At 38.9% G+C, this 21,001-nt stretch overlaps 1 protein-coding gene across 1 annotated transcript; it reads right to left on the bottom strand.

Annotated features, from left to right (window-relative positions):
* Window positions 1-386: 386 nt before the first annotated feature.
* On the bottom strand, window positions 387-20,994 carry ZNF475 (zinc finger protein 475). Its single transcript, XM_058044521.1, is given in 5 exon segments — window positions 387-538; window positions 3,773-3,953; window positions 10,565-11,086; window positions 11,088-11,243; window positions 20,527-20,994. Coding segments are annotated over 5 exon segments (1,479 nt in total).
* Window positions 20,995-21,001: the final 7 nt, after the last annotated feature.

Below are 21,001 nucleotides of genomic sequence, written 5' to 3'. Positions count from 1 at the left end.
AGTTCGGCTAAAGATCTTTACACCAACCAGAGAGTCTTGGAAAGAGGAGAAGCGAAATTTTGTTTTCAATGAAGTAATTTTCTCTATTTTACTTTACGCTTTAGTAGCAACGGCTGATTTTTACTCTGGAGACTTTTGAAGCACATGATATCATTACACAATAAAGTTTTGGTGACCATGTCTCTCCAGATGAATTTTATTTCTCTCATGGTTTGTCTGAAAGGCATGGGTGCATGTGTGTGTATTCATGTGCACACACTCACACACACACACACACACACACACACACACACACACGCTTTATTTAGCTTAGGAAAAATGTGTGTCTGTCTGTCTGTGTATGTGTGAGCAGACGTGCATTTGTATGCATGTGTGTTACATCCACTTCACTTTGCAGGTTTCGGTTTACAGGACCTCTGGTGGACGATCAGTCTGTCTGGAAGAAAAGTACGCCCGCAAATATCACATGGAACTAGCTGGGCTTGGGCACTGGTCCAGGCAGCCTCATTTAGAGCATCAAGATCATAGAAACCTTTGGCTGGAAAATTAGAAAAAGAAAGTATCAGTTTTCATTCTGGAGACCCACATTCAACTCTTTATGGAAAATATTTTCAGGAAATACCTGTTGACTGAGCCTTTCAGTTTAACCAAACCATATTGCTTTTGCAAATGAAAAAGAAAAGAAAGAAGCAAAAGAGTAAAAAGTATATTAAAAAGACTGTTTTTAGTCCCAAGGGTTGAATTAAATTAACTTCAAACTGAATAATTTTGTATTGTATGAGAGTACAGAGAAAACATCATGCTGCGTGTTATGATCTGCATTCTCAGCTAATTATTAACATGTTTGCATAGGTACTATTATCAGCAAATTCACTTTTTGGCTTTGCTTCAAGCTCTGTTTAACAAGCATGTGTTATCTGACCATGGCTATGGGTGGGAGCATATCGTACTTGAGAATATGCTCTTTGTACTGCTCTGGACAAGGGGCCCAATTTTCTTCCTGTTAGAGTCCATGTAAGTTATAGTTAAAAAGTAGAGTAAATCTTAGATAAGCCTAAAACCTTACAGACAAAAACTACAGTACTTTAAAGCCACAGCTTCCTGTGAAGTCATTGCAGTGATGCATCTATTGTCATCTAAACACTAATCCAGCCCTACCCTCAGTTATTTTCCACTGTGGGAAGAATGACTGCTCTGAAAACTCGGAAGCATTCTTCAAACACTCAGATGTGTTTTCAAGATTTAATTTGGGTAAAAAAAAAAAAATCTTGTTTACTTTCATCTTGAAATGGACTTTCCTTTCGAAATGGATTTTCACATAGTGTTGTTTCAAACTGATTTGCAAAAAGGCCAGGCAGGTTGCTTAATACCTGGATTTAGATCTTAAGGATTTTCATTTGAAGTGCATGCACAAAAAGGTCTACAAAGTCTACATGGCTCAAATTAAAGACGTATTTGCTTCACCCTTCTTATTTGGTATGACAATACAGAAAAAGATTTTAAAATCTTTTTTGTTTCTTTGAACTGTTAGCAGTGGACAATCATTGAAAGAAAAGGATTTTTGCATTTAAAAATATTTCATGGTTTCTGTCATTGGCACATGATAGAGCTCTTCATTAAAGGCCCATACAATTTTAATATGAATCATATCCAGTGGTTCACATAACCACAATAAGCCTTAGATCTCTTAATATGCCTGTTCCTAATGTTCTTTTTGTTAGAAGAGCAATCAAGTCGTGTTTCTTTTCTTGGCTGAGACAAATATCCCCTCTGCTTGCAGGAAATGAATGTGTATTTTCTGTACTTTGGAAAGTTTATGGAATATTAAAAAAAAAAAAAAAAAAAAAAGAGGAGAGGGAGAAAGAGAGATGACTTTCTCCTTGCAGGCATGTGTTAGGCATTCCACAAACAAAACACTGTGTAATGAGGGCAGTGGTTGTCTTCCCGTGGCACTTGAGTTTTCAGAAAAAGATTTATGTAAGTTATAAAAAGTTTTATGAAAGCAGTTAATATTTCTGAGCTTTTTTTGAACATTGTCTATTTCATTCAACAACAGGGGTAATCCCTCCCCCCTGAGCTAAGAAACTGTGAGACATGCAGTACATGCATGTGGTCTGAAGGTCAGTTATAGCATTTACCACATGACCAAGAGTAAGTCTTATGGAAAAAAGAACAACACAGCTCATTTTCTCAAGGCCAGGAATATGAGGCAGCTGTAGGGGGAACAACAGTTTTAGCTCAAGCTACAGAACAGATCAGGCTTGCATCAGCAGGCATTTAGGGACAGATGCTGGAAGCAGGTCAGTATCCCCAGAGGAACCGTGGGCACACACCTCACAGGAGATTGGAGGCGCCTGTGATATGACTCACTGAGTAAATGAGACAACTTTCTGATTCATATCTGGGAGCCTTCTGCTAGATTGTTTTCTCAAAGAGTGGTTGTCTCTCTGCTTTCACTCCTTCAAAATAAGAATAGTGTATTTCAAAATAACCTGATTTGCCTTTTTGCATCCCCCTCTTTCACATGGAATTCTCATTTTCTCCATCTGTTTTACCACACAATGTGTAATAATTAAAAAGTGCTTAACATCTTAAAAGGCAAATACAATGAAGATGTCTTTTGAACACATCTTTTACTGCAGATTCAAGTATGCCACTTGGCATCTGTTAACCAAGTTCCGATTTTATATTACTTCAACTTTGATTATTATTTTGAACATCTGGTTAGTGTTCTCAGTGATCCTGCTCTCTTCTGCATGTCTTCTGAGGACATATTTCTTTGTACTGCTGTAAACTGATCTGGTGTATGACTCTTTCACAAGTGAGTTGTAGGAGACTTTGTCTACTTTTCCAGACATTTTGGGAAGCTGAGGGAAATTGTGGGGAATTAAAAAAAAAAAAGTGTATGTGAATTAAATGCCTGTGAGGAAGTGGTCCAAACTTGGCCCAAAGTAGCTCAGACTGGCTGGCAAGGCCAGGGAAAGCATCCAGCAAGAAAGGTGAAATAACTTTATGTGGGAGTGGGAAGTCCTGGGAAGAGCTTCCAGGCAAAGCATGTATAGGAATTCCTTTACATCCTAGAGTGAACATATGACCCTCAGATACTTATGACAGCCCATCTGTGGGGATGCCGGGGATCATCAGTGTTCATTGATTTGAAGAAGTGGAACCTTAGGAAACAGAACCCACAGCACAAACATGTAAAATTGGCAACAATTAATTGTTTGGTTTGTACTACATATATATTTTTTTCTCCACTGTGTTTATATTACAGTGTCTCACAATGAAAGCTTCTCAGACTTGTAAATAAAAAGGCATCAATATGGGCTGTTGACTGTAGAAGAATCTGGCTGAAGTATCTATACCTATGTTGCCTGAGGACATTTTATTTTAATGATTCTGTGTCATGTCTGCACGTTATTCTTGGATGTTTTTGCTCATTTTAAGATGTGCCTGTGTTAAAAGAAGAAGTCAAAAAGTAGTAGTGTAGCTGTGAAGCAGGTTGCTAATCTATTTGTGTTTTGATTCAGGACACATTGGCACATGGAGGGGAATGTCCCAGGAGCCATGTTCCATAGATAATGACTACTTTTACTTTCAAGACTTTATTATAAGGTTTCCTTCTGTGAAGCAGAGGGAAAACTTAAAACAAGATCTTGACAGTACACTGGAGAACAAAGTACTCGCAAACTGTTTACATATTGCTTTAAAATATTTTTTTTAATTCCTCACAATTTTTTGCTCATCTCTCATAATTTAGTCTGTAGCTTACCTTGCACAGTCCTGACTTCAGGTTTTTTGGGTTCTGGCCTTCTCAAGTGCTTGGGGAGGTTTTCATTCTCCTGGTGCCATTTTTTCAGGCATTGTGGCTCATGTATACTAATAGATTTTGTTCCATACTCACGGCCACATATGTAGCAAATCACTGTTGGTGGCCGTCTTATCACTTTTGCCTGCAAATAACAACCATGAAGAAAAATAAATATCGTTTTCAATATTCACTTTGAATCAGAATGACTTTGTATGGAAGCAATCATGTAGATAAGGAATGTGTTATCTGTAAAATCTGTGTAACTGTTTTTTTCAGTCTGGTTTTGTTGGGAATCAGTCCTGAGGCTTGTAAGAGATATTGCCTCATTAAGTGGGCACCTGGAACAGGCAGGTTTCTTCTGCAGATGCTGGGATGACTGATGTGTGGGACTAATCTATACTTAACTGTGTTAAGTTTCCTCTCTTTGATTTTCATACCTGAAAGTTCATGAAAATGCTAAGTCTTCACATGCAGAAACAACACCTCTGCTTCATCAGGTTACAATGCAACATTCATCTTAAATGGTTGAAGTCATTTTTTACTTACAAATCAGATGTAAAATGGAAAGCAGCAACAGAAGCTTCATCAGCTGAACTCTTGATGTCTAGTACAATAACAGAAAGACTCCATCTTCTACCAGAACACAGCTCAAAGCACTGTGTCCAGCCTTAGTATCTCTCTTAAGCAGGACAGCGAGGGCAGCTCTCCCAAGAGATGACTGTGGTTCTTTACCTCACTTTTGACACAGATTAGTTATCTGGTGGAATTCTTGGCCTTCAAAGATTAAAATCAAGCCAGGATATTTCAGGATGAGGGGCAAAAAAGAAACTGCTGTTTGTTTATCCCAAAGGCCTTAGTGTGAACTTTGTCAGTGACTGCAGCAAGGGCAGAACTGGACTCTAAGCAAGTCATTGTTTCCACACTGAAGATCTGCTTTTGTTCTCAGAGGAAAACAGCTCAACAACAGAAGAAAAAGTTTCCTCAGCCTCAAACCTCACAAATACATAATCTAAGGCTGAAAAATGTATAATTACTGTGGTATTGCAGATTATGGACTCAGCTGTGTCCTTAGGCGCGTCTTGGGCTAGGCGTGGTGTCAGCACCAGCCGTGCTCAGGAAGCAGGATAAAAACATGCTGCAGAGAAGAACTCTGAGGCACACAGATGGGTCTCACAACTGCCAGCACTTCCTACACTTCTGACTGCAGAATACCAGTAAGAGATGAGCTATCCCTGCCCTCCTCAAGTTAGACGGACAGCCATGCCAGACCAAATACAGGAAACCTTTCTCACTCAAACAAGAGTGGTGGGGGTTTCATTTTTTCCTCTGCTGCTGTGTAAGACAAAGCGTAACCTGTTCCCGTATTTATGACTCTTTCTGTCAGCCCATCGATGTGTTCATGAAATTCTGGGCAGCTCTTCTTGTATTTATGTTACAGTCTGAAAATGTCATTAGTGAACAATCTCCATAAGATTGCCTTCCTGTATCACACATGTAATCTCACTTACATGAAAGAAATACTACTCTATAAAGTGCATTTTTTCTGGGAAAAGTTGGACTTCATCTGGAAAGTTCTCACAGTGTCTTGAAAAGACGGTTTCTCCAAGGACATTTTCATCCTCTTGACTTACAAATGGAATTTCCTTGCTATCTTTGATAACACAGTATTTTATATAAGCAAATTTTCTAATATATGTAAAAATACAGCCTTCTTCTCCTATTTTTAGATGAATACAGCAACAGCTATTTTAAAAACATCTTATAATTTTCCATTATCAAATTTCAGTTACTTCTTTACTTCAAGTTGTGAGCTAGAACTTGTCTGATTTTAAAGTAAGACTCTGGGTCCAGATACAAAGTCTTCTAAAGACACTATACATTTATTTGTAGGCTCTGGAGAGCTTTAGATAAGGAAACTACAATCTAAACTCCTGCGGACAGAGAACTCTTTTTAGTGTGCATTCCTGCTGTGGGTATGGTTATACTATTTTAGAAATGGTTTCTTAAAAAATGCTAGGTGTAAAATCATTGGGAACACACTTTTCCCATGAGTTCTCATTAGGTGGGTTTCTGCCATTCATTTAAATAGTTACTTATTGGCTACAAACTAGGAAAGAGCAATTTACTTATATTCAGATTGTAGGGACTCTTCCATGGTAACAGAATAAGAAAAAGAAATCCTAGTGCAAATGCAGAAATTTTTTCAAGTAGAAATGTCTGTCTTTTGCAATTTCCACAATTAAAAATGGTACAGAAACAACAGGAGAAAGTAGAATTAATTAAAAGAAATCAGATCACTCTTAGGATAGAATTATTTTTATTGCCGAAAAATACTGAGATTGACCCGTCACCACACATACAATTATATACACAAATTGTTCTCTGCACACATGTTTAAAACCTGAAAGAGATTAGCCTAACAATTGGTAGTAACAGATTTTTCTTTTTTTAACTGTGGAATCCAAGATATGATAAGCTTTACTTGGAATTTCTACAGCTGATGATATTTACCCTTCATTTCTTTTTGTTTTCAGTGTGTCTATCCCAAATATAACATCTGGAGGCCTGCAGTTTGAAACTAAACTATTTTTGGAAACACCACAATTTTCCAACCCAAACTACTCACAGGCCAGTGGCTAGGCTGTCTGTTCACTGCTTTGTTTTTAACTTTCAAAAAGGGTTGTAGGGAAGGTCTGTTCCTGAGGATATGTGTTATTATAAAAATACCTACAAATACCTAACAGAGTAGTTAGGCTTTCCTCTGGTGTCTCAGTATTTTCTTTTTTACTCCAAGACTGCTAAGTATGTCTGCGTGACTATGAATGAAGTTATTTAGTTCAGAGGGCCATGCAACTATGTATTTTCAATAGACCTGACATTACTTAAGGTTAGCCCCAGGCTGCTGTTACAGTGTTACATGAGGTCAAATCCTTCCATACTGCACAAAGCTTTTTATTTCTTCTTAAGTACACACAATAAGACTGAATCCCAAACTTCCCTACATAAATATTTATCATCCAGGACTGCACACACCTCTTCCCTTCTTATTTGTTTAATTATCCATTTATTTTAATGGGAAGAGGGGGGGCATCCTGCTCTGGGATGGAGCTCTTGTCATAGACTTGAACTGCCCATGGATTAGAGGCTCAGGAAAAGAATGGTGCAAGCACTTAGTAGCAGCAGTCTACTGCATGAAAGCAACCCTTTCCACACATTCCTCTCAGCTAAGTAAAAGACATTTTGCATAAGGATCATGGACAAGGTGTATGGTGGCTATCTCATGACTATCCAAAGCTGCACTTCACAGCCTACAACAGCACTCATGTTAGGATCACATGCCTTGAACAGCAAGGTAATTCTGCAAGATTATGCATACAATTAAAAATATTACTCCACTGGAAGCATGAAATATCCCATTTTGCTCCTGATGTGTTTTTTTTAAATTGAGTATGTCAGTACAATGAATAGTGTGTCCATGTACAAGCAAAGGAAGGAAGGACACATTCCCAATGATAAAACTCAGTAAGCTTCATTCAAACCACCCATTCACTGTTCATTCTCATCTAACTTTCTATATTTGCAAATTTATTTGTCAGTATTCTCTAGGAAGGTATTCAAAACCACTGCAATGGGGCAAAAAAAGCTCATTGACTTTCCAACTTCATTAGAATTATACTGCACCTGAAGAAGCCTTCCCTTTAACAAGATACTACATGGTTTTAGCCTAGAGTAAAATACAACATCAAAGTTCTTGCTACACAAATTTTAAAGATTTACATTGTGTTAAAATGCATTACAATTCAGCAAAGGAATATCAGTGAAATCTTTTCAGGTAGTTAACCAGATAAGAAGAAAACAGCAGATGGCAGCACCATCTAATAGGCTTTTAAGATCAGCATCATCTAATGTCAAAAACCCCATAACTCATATACACACAGCAAGTTATTGGTGCTCACTTACACATATCACATATTTTTGTCTATGACTTGCACTAAAACAGAATCTGTGTTCTGCAATAGAACATTGACTCTGTTTTAGTGCAAGTCTGAGTTTCAGTAGCTGCAGACACCAGTTCCATTGTTTGGGGTATCACAGCAGAATCCAAAGCAGAATTTCTGAGCTGCTGTGACCCTTGAGAGTCTCTAACCAAATGCTGTTATTCTACACAGTCAGACATGATTAACTCAGATGTGTTCATTGATTCTGAGAGCGAGGAGAGGTACTGGAAGAGACAGCTTACAGAGGCTGTTCAGTCTCCACCTCAAAGACATTTAATGCAGAACTGAGAGAGTTTGTCAGTAATGATACTGGCCTGGTTGATGCCACACTTGCTGAAAGGGAGAGAATTCCAGGGCATACAGGCAGAGGCATACAGGGAGAAGTGCTTGCAGTTGAAAAGTTAAAATGCACTTTACATGGTATACGACTAAATCAGTCAGAACTTTATTTTGAAAATAAGGAAAATCCAGATTTTTCATTTAGGGCATCTTTTACTCCATAAATTTATTTAACAGTAGCACTAATTCTCCTAAATATATAAAGGGCTGGGTGGTTTTTTTTCAGTTATTGCTTTCCTCTGATGTTCTGCTGAATCAGGACTTTACGCAAGTAATTAAATAATTCACTGTCACAGTGAGTAAGTCTGTTGGATGAGAGAGGGACTGCCCCAAATGCTTTCCAGCCAGGACCAGAACAGTAGCCATTTCACTCCACCACTAGTGAAGCACTATTTTATAACAGTATTAATAAGCAGCTGAGTAGCTGGTAAGGTGAGCAAAATGAAAACCATATGCTGGAAAAAGAGGAAGACTTTAGTGGAGACACAGACCTTGATCCTGTTCATAATTAATCTGCAGTTATTCCATATGCCTAATGCTTTTCCAAACCCTTCAATGTGTGTTTTCCACACCTTTCAAAATGTTCAACTGGAAATGAAGATTCTCTTACAGAGAATTTAAATCTACAGGAAAGTGGCTTCCTTTGACAGCTTCTTATAAGTTGTCTGCAAGTCCAGAGGAACCCCTTGGATCACAGGATATTTCTTTCAATCTTCTCATTGCATCCCTGCCTTTAATGCATAATTCTGTACTAAAGGATAGACCTCAAGAGATGTAGAATCCATTATCTCTTCCTGAAAGTCATTGTTAATAATAAAGTCCTTCAAAGTCAATTACAAACTGCAAGCTCTACAGCCTCATTAGTTCTGCTGCAAATGATGAACTGTAACTGCTTGAAAGTACATGAGGAAACCTGTTGTTCACACAGAAGGAAGAACAGATTTCATTTTGGCTCTGCAGAGCTCACAGAAGTAAAAAGTGGCAATGATGTTGTTGTTCAACAAGTCAGCAGATGTGAGTGAATCCACAAGGGGAGCAGATATGTTGTGCAAGAGGGTAACTTTTTTTACAGATCACTGTCAGTGCCAAACCACACTCTAAACTTTTTTTTTATGGGACCATAATTATAGAAAATTGCCCTCGCCCTCTCTTTTATAATCTACAGAATTATGTGTGATAGATTAAACACTCTGCTTCACAGCCATGCCTTTCATTGAACAATCACCTTTAGAGCAATGACAGGTCTTTGGGAAAGAGCACAATGTAGTATAAACAGCATCACTTTTCCTACAACTATAAATGCAGCTGTGTAGCACTTTGAACTGCTTGTGGATAATGTAAAATTTGCTGATAAAGGCAAATTTGCTAAATATATATCAACTTTCCAAAATGTATCAATCAGTGGCTTCATAGAGCATAATAAATATATTCGCCAAAATATATCAATTAGTGGCCTCATAAAGCATAATAAAAAAGGGACTCCTGAAGTTCTTAGCTAGGGTAATGCTATTATCTTAATTTTACTCAGCAGCTGGTAAACTGACATGTTACACACTTTGCCTTCTAAAGCATCTTAAGAAATGCTCTGCATAGCATTGCATTCCTTTGGTGACTGAGAGATCTAAATCCCATTTTCGAAAGAAATGTAGGCAATCAGGATTCCCGCCCGCATTACAAAGAAAAAAAGGCCATTTAATTTGGACACTGGGCCTAAATTTAGACAACTATCTTACAAAACTCCTGGCCAAAGGACAGCTTGTGCAGAAACAAATGCAAAAAAAATATCCAATTTTCCAAAACTCTGTGTAGCTTTTGGATAATGTGAATCAGCTTCTTTATTCTTGGATCCTGAATCAAATTCAGTGGAAAAAAATGTGCAGTCTTATTTATTTTGTTGTTGTTATACCCAGAACTGCTGCCTTTGAACATGCAGTCCTCAGTAAACTGATGTTGCATGCCAAGGTTAAGAATAACAGTAGAATATGAAAATCATGTTTTGAAGTGCTTGCAGGACAATGAAACATTGCATTTCATGTTAACTAAAGAAAAATACCTAACATCTCCTAAAATATATGACATCCAAACCTTGCCTGATCAGCTCAATAGAATCTCCTAGGGAACTAAATCAAGCAATAGTCCCTCTTGGGGATATAACTCTTAAACTCTCAACAGAGAACCCAACTACTCCCATTCAAAAGGAAAATCAAAATAAATAGGAATAAGTAGTTTCCCTTAGTCCCTTCCCAGTATTTCCCTTTTCTTTATCCTCTATTTAGCAGAGAAAAATTTGCATGCAGTTAAAAGCTTCTTCTGAAGAAAAGTGATTTTAAATTTGATGGCAAGCCAATCTCCCCTGGAGTGCCAAGCATCAAGATGCATGCACACCCTTTCGTACAGGACGTGGTTAGCAATTTACCTGGTCTGACACAGCTGGTGCAGCCCTGCTCGTTCCTTGATGGGCCTCAGGTTGAATACCACTTGCTGGGCCAGGTCCAGATCTTGGTGCTGTACCAGATTTACCAGCGGCAGCGCTTGGCAGCCTCGCACCGCTGCCGCCTCCTTTGCAGCACCTTTCGTGCACAGGGAGACGGTCAGGGAAAAAGGTTCGGCCACACTTCCTGCAGGGCACCAGCTGGGCTTGAGCACTATAATAAGCTGCTTCATTTTCATCTGCAAGTGTGTAGGAACCAGAACCAGTAAGGGCCTCAGGTTTCTTGGGCTCTGGCCTTCTGAGGTGCTTTGGCAGCTGATTGTTCTCAATACGCCACTTCTCCAGGCACTTAGGTTCATGTATAGCAATAGATTGTGACCCAAATTCTCTGCCACAGATGTAGCATACCTTGAAGGGAGGTCTTCTTGGTGTTTGAGACATGTCTGAAGAATTTGACTGTTGTGATATTATTGCAGTGCCTGGTTACCTCTTCTGGGATCCAGATTCCTAGATGTACTACTTTGGGAAAAATTCTGGGAAGATGTGGCACATAAGATCATGAAACTTGCTCTAAAGGCAAGGTGTTAGAGATAATAATGGCTTATTCAGCGCTTGATAGACTACTACAAGTTTTGTTCACATTGTTTTTCTTGACATATGTTTCCTTGAAGAGTATCACATTTCAGGAAACTTCTCTCTCTCCTACACATAAAGATTTTGGGAAAATCTGGTATTCAGAATGATTCTACATCTTCTTAATTCATTTTCACGAGCCAAAATATATTAGGGACTTCAGAGCTGGAACACTGAACCTTATGGCTGCTTCAGTAGAGAAGGAGATTTCTGTGTGTTATCCTTTTGTCTTTTGTTCTACACAACCCTGAAACAAATGAAATTAGTATAAATTAATAAATACATTCTCTCTAGTTAAGGTTACCAACCACTGGTTTTATCACAAGGAACAATTAACCTTACTAATCTTTTATATTTTTAATAGCAGATAAATAACATCAAATATATTCTTATCTGTAGTGATCAGCTGAACAATGTAAATCTGAAATTCTGGTCCCAGAGGATTGTAAAATCATGAAGGACATGAAATTTGATGGGTTTGCACAAACTGAAACTGATGACATGCAAGTGGCTTGGTGTATAACCAATATGCTTTACTTTCAGTTTCTGATAGAACTGGTATTTCTGGCAGTCTTCAACATCGATACTTAAACATCATTTCCCTGTATCCAGAGACATAAGAAAAACTCTCTCATTAGAGAGATGTCAATGTCCAATCTACAAAGGGACAGTAAGAAAGTATTCCCAGTCAATCTGTTGGTTGAAGGAGATTATTTAGCCCCTTAATTCAGCACTTGTGGTGTCACAAACTCTCTGACCAGTCTTGATTGTCCTAGTACAAGACTTATTAATGAAATGGAGCAGGTTTTTAATAAGGCTTACTGAGGTGCTTTGGGGGCTGAAGTACATGCTGGATGAGAGAGAAAGGGCACTGCGTTTGTTCAGTCTCCAGATATTACTAAATATGTTTCAGTTTTTCAATGTCCAGTGTATCCCTGTAAACAGATAAATTTGTGCTTTATCCCTTAAGTGCTCATTTCTTACAGTATTTTGGGCTGTTCCTCCAAAGACTAGAAAATATAATTCAGACCATACACATATACTGCAGAGGCTACTGTTTTAATTGCATGGTAAAATAAAAAACAAAACTAGCACATCACATAGATAGGCAACTGCCAAGGACAGTACTTTATCTGTGATAGAAGAAATACGTGGCTGAAGTCATGTTGCCCTTACTGAATATTCCAGACTTTATCTCAATCCTTCCAAACTTGTGGGGGATTCATAATACACATACATATCCACACTGGCTGTCTTGGTGTCTTGGTTCACTTCCCCTGCTGCAACCTGGATGTTTTTACTGCTTTTTTGCCATGTCACCATTCAAGACTCTGTTCCCACTCAACAGCCTTTTCACCCTCCTCTGTCCCACTCTAAACCCCCAGGCTGACTTTGACTATACCCAACTGCAATGACATAGTTTTGTCATTAATTTTGAGATGACAAACTTAAACTTTGTCTGTGTTACTGAGAAGCAACTGAGCTCATTCTAGTCTCTTACAAATATTCTAGGGGGTACCTTAAGTACAGGGGCAACAGTGAAAAAACAAGTTGTCACCAGGTTCATGTGAGTAGTCATCCTTTTGCGCAGCACACAAAGATGTTTAGATTGCTGCATTGACACTGCTTGCTTAAATACTCACAAAACTGGACATTTCTGTGACACTTGGGATACTTTCTTATTTTACAGATAATTCCTGTGAAGCTTGTATTTATTTGTAGGCAAACTGGAAAATGTGAAGACTGTCAGACCCAGTCTGTGATTTGTGCTGGAACAAATCTGTGAGCAAGTATGTTGTGGCTGTTAAAAATAAAATTTTTGAGGACCATTATACTTGGCGCATTCAAAGTTAACACCTCATCCAAAACTGTATTAGATAACTGCAGTCAGTTGAAAAACAGGGTGAAGTGTGTGGCTGTAGTATCCTGTCATGTCTGAAGCTATCAGGTGTATCAGGTGCACATAATATACGCTGATGGTTACAATGAACTATAGTACTTGAATTTTTAGTTCAGATATCAAAATAACAGGTTCAGCAGTATGTGAAATTTAAATGTGCAAACTAGTATTTAGGCTACTGTACTGCAAGGCTGTTTGAAAGACTGGGAGTGTTTCCAAGGAGGGTGGCCTGTTGGATGAATCCGAGTTGGGAAATAGCCAAGCTCTTTAGGAGGATGAAGGGAATGGAGAGCCAGGGAAACATTAAAGGGTCATGAAGGCAGGGGAGATAAGGGTTATTGGCAGGTCACAGGAAGGGAGCATTAGAAAGTTTAGTAACATTTCAGGGAACTTCTGAACTTTGCAAGGTCCTATTTATGTCCTATTTATTGATTTATGTCAAAAAGAAACTTTCTCATACCTGAGAGGATTCTTAAAGCAACAGTGAACACTGAACTGCCTGCCATATGAAGAATGTTAGGTGACTAAATCTGTTGCCATTAGGAATGAATCAGTCAATAAAAGATGCTATAAACAATCTATTAACAATATAACCTATTGTTGGATTTCCAAGCTTGCTATTGTAAATACTTCATAAGAGAATTATGCTTCCTTGTGGGGATTACACAATTTGGTCTACATTTATTCCTGCCAACTTCACTGTTATTATTTGGAAACTTCCTATAAATTCAGTGTGAAATGAAAAGGCATATGAGCAGTTCAAATCTTCTCTCAAGCTCAGTGGTAAAGATGTGGGAGTAAAGCAGGACTGGGATTTAACAATTCAAAACATAAAACTTTCTTATGTTTTTCTTTTTAAAACGTTGCAGTATGTTTTAATAAAGCAGGAAGGCACAGTCGATCATTCATATAGCTATGGGAAAACATTTCTCTCCCCTGCAATTCCAATGAGGACAACACTTAAAAACAATTTCATGAACTGCAGTGACGTCACTTACAACTATCAGAGAAATTCAATGTAATTAAAAGCAAATTAAATACTCTGTATAGTTTCGAATCAGGATAAGGGCTTCAGTCTAATCAAAATAGAACAGAATGACGAGAGCACAAGTAGCTCAATACTTCTATCATTTTCTTGTCCTGAAGTGGGAACGGGAACTCTTGCACACAGTTTTTGAACTTCACCTAATCAATTGCAACAATAACATTATTGCAACAACAGCAACCATAGCATTATTAACGCCAGAAATTGAAACAACATCATTATTAACAATGCTTCACTTAGGCTGCCTTCTCTTCGCCTCCCTGTGTGATTCAATCTATAGAAGTGGAAACTTTTTCCCTGAAACAGCCTTCGTTATGTCTTGTTTCATGTCAGTGTTGGAACTTGGAAGCAAAGTTGACACATACGTTTCCTATTTCCTGTATGCAGCCCATTTCTGAAGAGCGACCCTCTCTGTTTTTCATCTCTCTTGATTCTCTCATGTAAACAATTCCTCAAAAACCATTATAAAGTCATTTTATAAGCCTGGATTCCTTGACTGAATTGAAAAAAACATACTTGTGTTAGCTGGGGGACTAAACTGGCTGTTTCCAATGAATCCCCAACACTACTGCTTTTGACTTAGCTAGAATTCCACACGGAGACCTCCCAGCTATAACAAAAACAGAGTTTACCTAATGGAAGAACACATTGCATGAAGCTTCCTACTACCAGGACATAACCACGCTTATTCAATGGACAAAATACTGGAACAGCTGTGAGAATTTGGGGATTCTGTTTTTGTACAGTTTATGGATGCTGACTGGTATCACAGCCTTTCCATGTGTAGCTGTATCAGACTGTAAATTCTGTTTAATCTATATGGCTGGTTTAGTGTCACTGTTCTAATCTGCTACCACAGAAAGATAAATCCTTGCACCAAATAAACACAGAGCTTTCAAGCTTACAAGTCAAAAGTGCCCCAAGAACCTCTCATATTTATTTGACTCCATCTAAAAGCAGAGACAATTAAAAAAAAAATCCCTTTGGACATGTTTGGCTTCATCTAAAAGCAGAGACAACTTCCAGGAAGACCATAAACAGGCAAAGTATGCAGTGGGAACCAAATACTTTGCTATTTTTTTAGTGCTTGATAAAGCTGAGAAGGATTTATATGGAGTACTTGTTTCAGGTGACAGTGGCTTAAATCCACGAGGCTCTTTGGAGAGGTCATCTATAATTGTAGAATGCTTACAAAAATCAGGAATCCCATAACAGAGTTAGAAGAATGTCTGCATAGGTTGATCTGCTGGAGGGAGAGGATGAAAGGCTACACAGACACATAAATGAAGAGGAAAAAATATGGGTTCAAATTGGTGGCAAACACAAAAGCCTGGCAGAAGCTGAGCTACAGATAGATTGTCAGCGCCAAAAAAAGAATAGACTAATTTCAGCTTGCAGAATGGAACTGGTTCATCCATTATCTTGGATTCAAAAACACTTGGTTGTGTGTACCCTCGTTTATGTAAAACGCCACTTCACTCTGAGTTTTCCCTTTGTTTGCCGGTCCACCATGCAGTGCTTGGAACCAAAGCTTTCTGTTTGTGACACCACTTTGTTATGTGGGTCATTTAATAAGGGTAATTTATGTACATTGGATTAAATTCACCCTAAAAGAAAAGATTTTACTTGTAGTACCTAACTGTACTGTTATATAAACTGGAAATGTCTCAAATAGCTTTAAGTGAGAAGCCACAAGCAAAAGCTTCATGTACAAGGGCACCTAGAGATCCTGGTTTTTCGGGTTGGGCTTGATTCTGTAAACAGACAAAGGAGAAAACTCAGTATAAAAGGATATTAAATAAGTGATATTAAATAAGAGATATTAAATAAGTAATCTGCCAAGCATAACACAAGAAGTCTGAAAAATAGGAAAATTAAATTTAGATTTTCTAGCACCTCCATACTGAATCAGTCCAGTCACAGGATTTTCTAAGGCTGACCCCTAACTCTACACTAAGATAAAAATAAAAGTAAGTCTCTTTTCTCCACTTTCATGGGTTCTCTTTATATTTACATATAAAAAGAGGTGTCAGAAAGGACAAAATTACACCATCTGTTGAGTGCCAGAAAGCATTGCTTCAGGCTCTTTCCAAATAAAATGTTTTCTATGAGGCTTCCCATTATTCTTTAAGGGAAAGCAAACAAAATTTAACCAGCATCTCACGCTTTATTTTTTCTTGTGTTAATGTTTTATATTGCTCAATTATAAATCATTTTAGAAATCTGTTAAGACAAAGTACTCAAACATAAACTGGACAAAAATATTGGACAATTTGTAATATCTTACTGTTGGATCTGTTTTTCACTGCAAGATAAAAGGAAAAAACATTTTTATGTTTCCAACAATATTTTTAGCAAATTAACCACATATTAAAAACCTCACATTTTTCCAGTTCAGCACTACATTCTCTCCACAGTTTCTGGCTGAAGGAATCGCCTTTGGTTAGTCCTAGAGACAAATAATTTCCTTCAGTCATGTGAAAAGAACAATCTATTATTTTATGGAAATAAATACCAAAGTTTACTATGTCAACAAGCTTCATCTTTTCACAGCTGAGCATGATCCATGTCTTTATGCATCCTCCTCTCTCATGAAACCACCTGCAAGCTCCAAACATACAAATATTGGCATATACGTCACTTCCATCAGCTTCAAGACTTTGTAACACCTAATATCACAGCAGCCTGGCTTAAATGTCTCAGGACCAATGCACACTCAGAAACATCCCAGTGTGCAGCCTGTTCTAGCAGAGGCTCAGGTGCACACACACCTTTTCTCCCCTGCGATCTGCAGCCCAGACAGTGGTGGTCATGCCTTTGTCTAAAGTGGATACAGCCAGACAGGAGGGCAGGACAAGAATACTCAAAACCAAACAGGCCAACTTAAAAAGCCATTGTGATCTGATATTTGCAATCAGGCAAGAACTCTCTGGGAATCTTCTAGTGAACATTTTCCTCACTGTTTAAAGTGTTGGTTAGAAAACACTGGAAGTTTCCTCAAAGACGTATCCTGTATGACTTACACAAGAGAGAAATCGTGGTGTCTCTAAGCCTGGGTCTGCATGTGTAAGATAAGGAAAAATACATATCCCAGAGGTTGCTATACAGCTCTTACAGAGAACTGTTTAAGGTGTTCTTTGTAATGAGACAATCAACCTAGTCAATGCTTTTCACAATTTTCCTCTGACCAATGAAATGACCAGATCCTTCACTGAATCTGATTGCCTTTCTACCTAAAACCTACCTTTATGGGTCACTCAAAACGTCCCTGGTATCAACAGCAGCCACTGTATACCTGGCATTTAAGAAGATCCTATTTACAATTTTGCAGTAATTAGTTCTACTTTACTTAATTAGTTCTATGTAAGTTTGTGACTGTGTTACCAGAGAAAGCTGGAGACTGCTTCTAGAGACCCAGTAGTTCTTTCATGTTATTATGTCCTCTGCCAAACGTAAGAAATAATTCCTTTGATTTGAATGAGATCCTAACATTATGTGAAGAAGTTAGGACTGCTACTAGTTAAAATACATGGGAAAAAAATGAAATATTTTTAGTGAAAAGGGGGTAATTTTTTAGACTTTCAGCATTCAAAAAACTTTTAAAATTCAGTAACACGATTCTCTCACATCTCAGATATCCTTTAGACTCTACAGTGTTCTTGGTTTTTGTGTTTTGCTTAGTGATGCAATACGACTGAGGGTGTTTTACTCACAATTATTTAATGCACTCATCTCATATTGTAAAGGAATAATATTGCTGCCTCCACACTTATTCTTGTGCAAAAATCAGCATATATATTCCCAATTGAGTGACAATAGGGATACTTATATATAACATTCTGAATCATCTTCAGTTACTAGCACATATCTTTGATATTTACCCTGCAAATCCTAGATAATAGATGTGCATCAAATAATGGATAATAATGAGTATGTTAACCCTGCCCACAGCACTCAAGTATGAGAGAAAACAGACACTGAAGTATGCTTACAGAGCTAAAGGTAAGCAACCTCTGCTTTCCAGCTCAATTATCTTTGTTCAGCATTTCAGTTTCTGGAACTCACATGCACAGAATCAGGGTTTTTTTTTCCCCAGGGATCTGGATGATGACTATGCAATTATTTCAATATAGCAGGGTCATCCTTAGGGAGAAAAAAATGGTGGATGGATAAATGCATATTCAGTTATGAGTCTGAAACAAAAAGAATAGAAGCCAAGAATGTCAGCTTGTACAAACTGACACAAGGCAGTGGAAGTCAAAAGGAGGAGGACACTGCACATGTGCTGAGAGCCTCTCCCTGCAAGTGTAAAGTGATTCAGTGATGGAAAGATATTTGTCCCAATAATCTGCAGCAATACAGTTACATTATACAGGCTAAAGTAATCTGAAGTGGTAAATGTTCTTTTCTTTTACAGTGAAAATCAATCTTAATAGATCGATTTTTCTGAATAGGAGAAAAACTGTTTCTTCTGATAAATGATTCCATAACTAAGGTTTTTGGTACTTTTGTTATGAACAGGATACTCAGATAGACAATCTGATTATCACGGAAATTATTAAACTCAGCAAGATGGGTCAGCTACTAAAATAGGAAAACTAAATGAGCAGAGAGCCACAAGAGCAGAAGAGAAGCTGAGGGAATCTAGAGCAGCAGATGAAATTATCTTAAGTGGAAAATGTCTAGAAAAGCAAAACTCTGGACATTCCAATTATTTTGTGAAATGCTGGAAAACCTAACAAGACATTATTAAATACTCATTGTTGCATGAATAATGCAGCACATCCTAATTCTTTGCAGAACACTCATGATGTAGTAACACAAAAAAGAAAGGGCTGCTTACTAAATCTGTTACAGAAAACAGCATGGTAGGAGGGCTGTCAAAACATTCATCATGTCCATCAAGAGCCTTAACAGCACTATAGCACTCATTCTGAAGGCTTTGCTTGTAAAAAACCTTAACAGCATCATTCTTCTACATTACTGTTTTTCTCCTCCAGATTCAATCAACAATGATTTACAACTGGTGTGAGAGAACATGATGGATAAAGGTCATCAAGTTTTACCTGGTACCCCTGGGTCATGATGATTATGTAACTTGCCATGGTTTAATGAGCATCTTTTTCTCAGTTTGCATTTGAAGCATTGGTCCATATTGTCCTGTTTTCTGTCTTATAATTCTTTAGGATTAAATTCCATGTGCCAACAAAAATACATATGGAATACAAGCCTGAAGTGTCCCCAGATGTGGCTTAAAAAGAGGTATGTCCGAGCTCCCTACTGAGTAGCCATAATTTCACCTGTTTATAAACCAGTGCATTCTATTAGAGATCAATGTCCTACAAAGTTAAGGTGAGAGAAAAAGTAAATTTTAGTAAAATATATTAATTTGTAATGAAGGAAATTGTATTAGTTTGTGACTTGGGAGATCAGTTCTGTTATAGTACCTTAGGAACACATTTTGCAGTAAGCTTTAAGATAAACCACTTGGAGAGCAAAGTTTTCTGTTTCTGTTGTGCTTTCCAAACAAAACAAAACAAAGCAAAACAAAATGGCTTTTTTATTAAACCTTTTCATTATTGTTATGTACCACTTATTTTCTAGGAACGGAACTGAGATAATTTGTTATATAGGGCAATCAGCAATTATGTGTCAGGTAAGGTCGCCTTTTGCAGAGAATAACATTCCTGCCTTTCAATGTCCATATTGTTAGCATGACTACCGCAGTTGTATTGTCCTGCCCCTTAAAACACACACATAAATGACGAGTGGGGAACCAAAAAGTCAGAACATCTGACCTGGTAAATGTTCACGCACCATTTTTTCCAGGCCAGGCAAATCTCTGCAGAAACAAATTCCAGAGAACAAATGCATTATCCTCACAGTAAGTACCAATACAAGTGAACATATTACCAGCTAGCTGGTCTAAGGGTACAAAGTCACACAAATCTCTGTTGATTGACCTTTCTGCTTATTTATAACTGGGCCCCTGACCTCTGCAGGAATCTCACCATCTGGTACTCAGGGAAAAGCACTGTTTTCCTTGGATGAGGACAGGACACAGTACTGCATAATTTAAACCCTGGCTGACTGAGGCTCAGGCCAGGCATGCTGTCAGTACCATCTTCACAGGGAAATCAGGTGAAAACCAGCAAAACTGGGTTGTGAGTTCAGAGGACCCTGCGCCGGTTGGCCAGGCAGAAGAGTAGCCTGAACTTCAGGAGAGAAGCCAAAGTATGGTTCCTCCTCACCCAACCAATCTTCCACCGCTCTGTCCGAAAAAGAAGAGTTCACGGGCTTATTCAGATCGAAGGCTCCCGAGGCCGTGGATGGCACCTAATTTTCCATGTCCTCCTACACACCTATTACCTCCGCGTGGATCACAACTCCCTCATGCGCCCGGGGGCTGGGTGCTGTGCTGCCGCCGCCCAGGGCCCGGCGTGCCCGCTCCGCAGGGAGGGAGGCGGGGCGGGCGGGAAGGCGCTCACGTGGCCGCGGCCAGGCCGCACCGCCCGCCCTGCCGCCGCGCGCCGCCGTTACCGCGGCAACGCCGCACCGCGTGCAAATCCCGGCCTTCGGCGCGGCCGCTGATTGGCGAGGGCGGCTGTCAGTCACCGCGCGGGCGGCCCCGCCCGCGGCCCACGGGGCGCTGAGTGGGGCGCAGGGGGCCGCGCGAGCTGTCTTTTCATGGCGGGCTGAGGGGAACGCCTGGCCAGCTGAGCGCCGGGCAGCGTTCTGTGGGGAGTGACTCCGCTCAGGCTCTGCATCCTTGCGCAGAGACCCTTCTCTCAATCCCTTTCCCCTCTTGTCTGGGGGAGAAGGGACATATGGCAGCATTGCGAAG

This window comes from Melospiza georgiana, chromosome Z (assembly GCF_028018845.1).
Source record: "Melospiza georgiana isolate bMelGeo1 chromosome Z, bMelGeo1.pri, whole genome shotgun sequence".
NCBI classification, from domain to species: Eukaryota; Metazoa; Chordata; class Aves; order Passeriformes; family Passerellidae; genus Melospiza; species Melospiza georgiana.
This window is presented reverse-complemented; position numbering and strand designations above follow the sequence as displayed.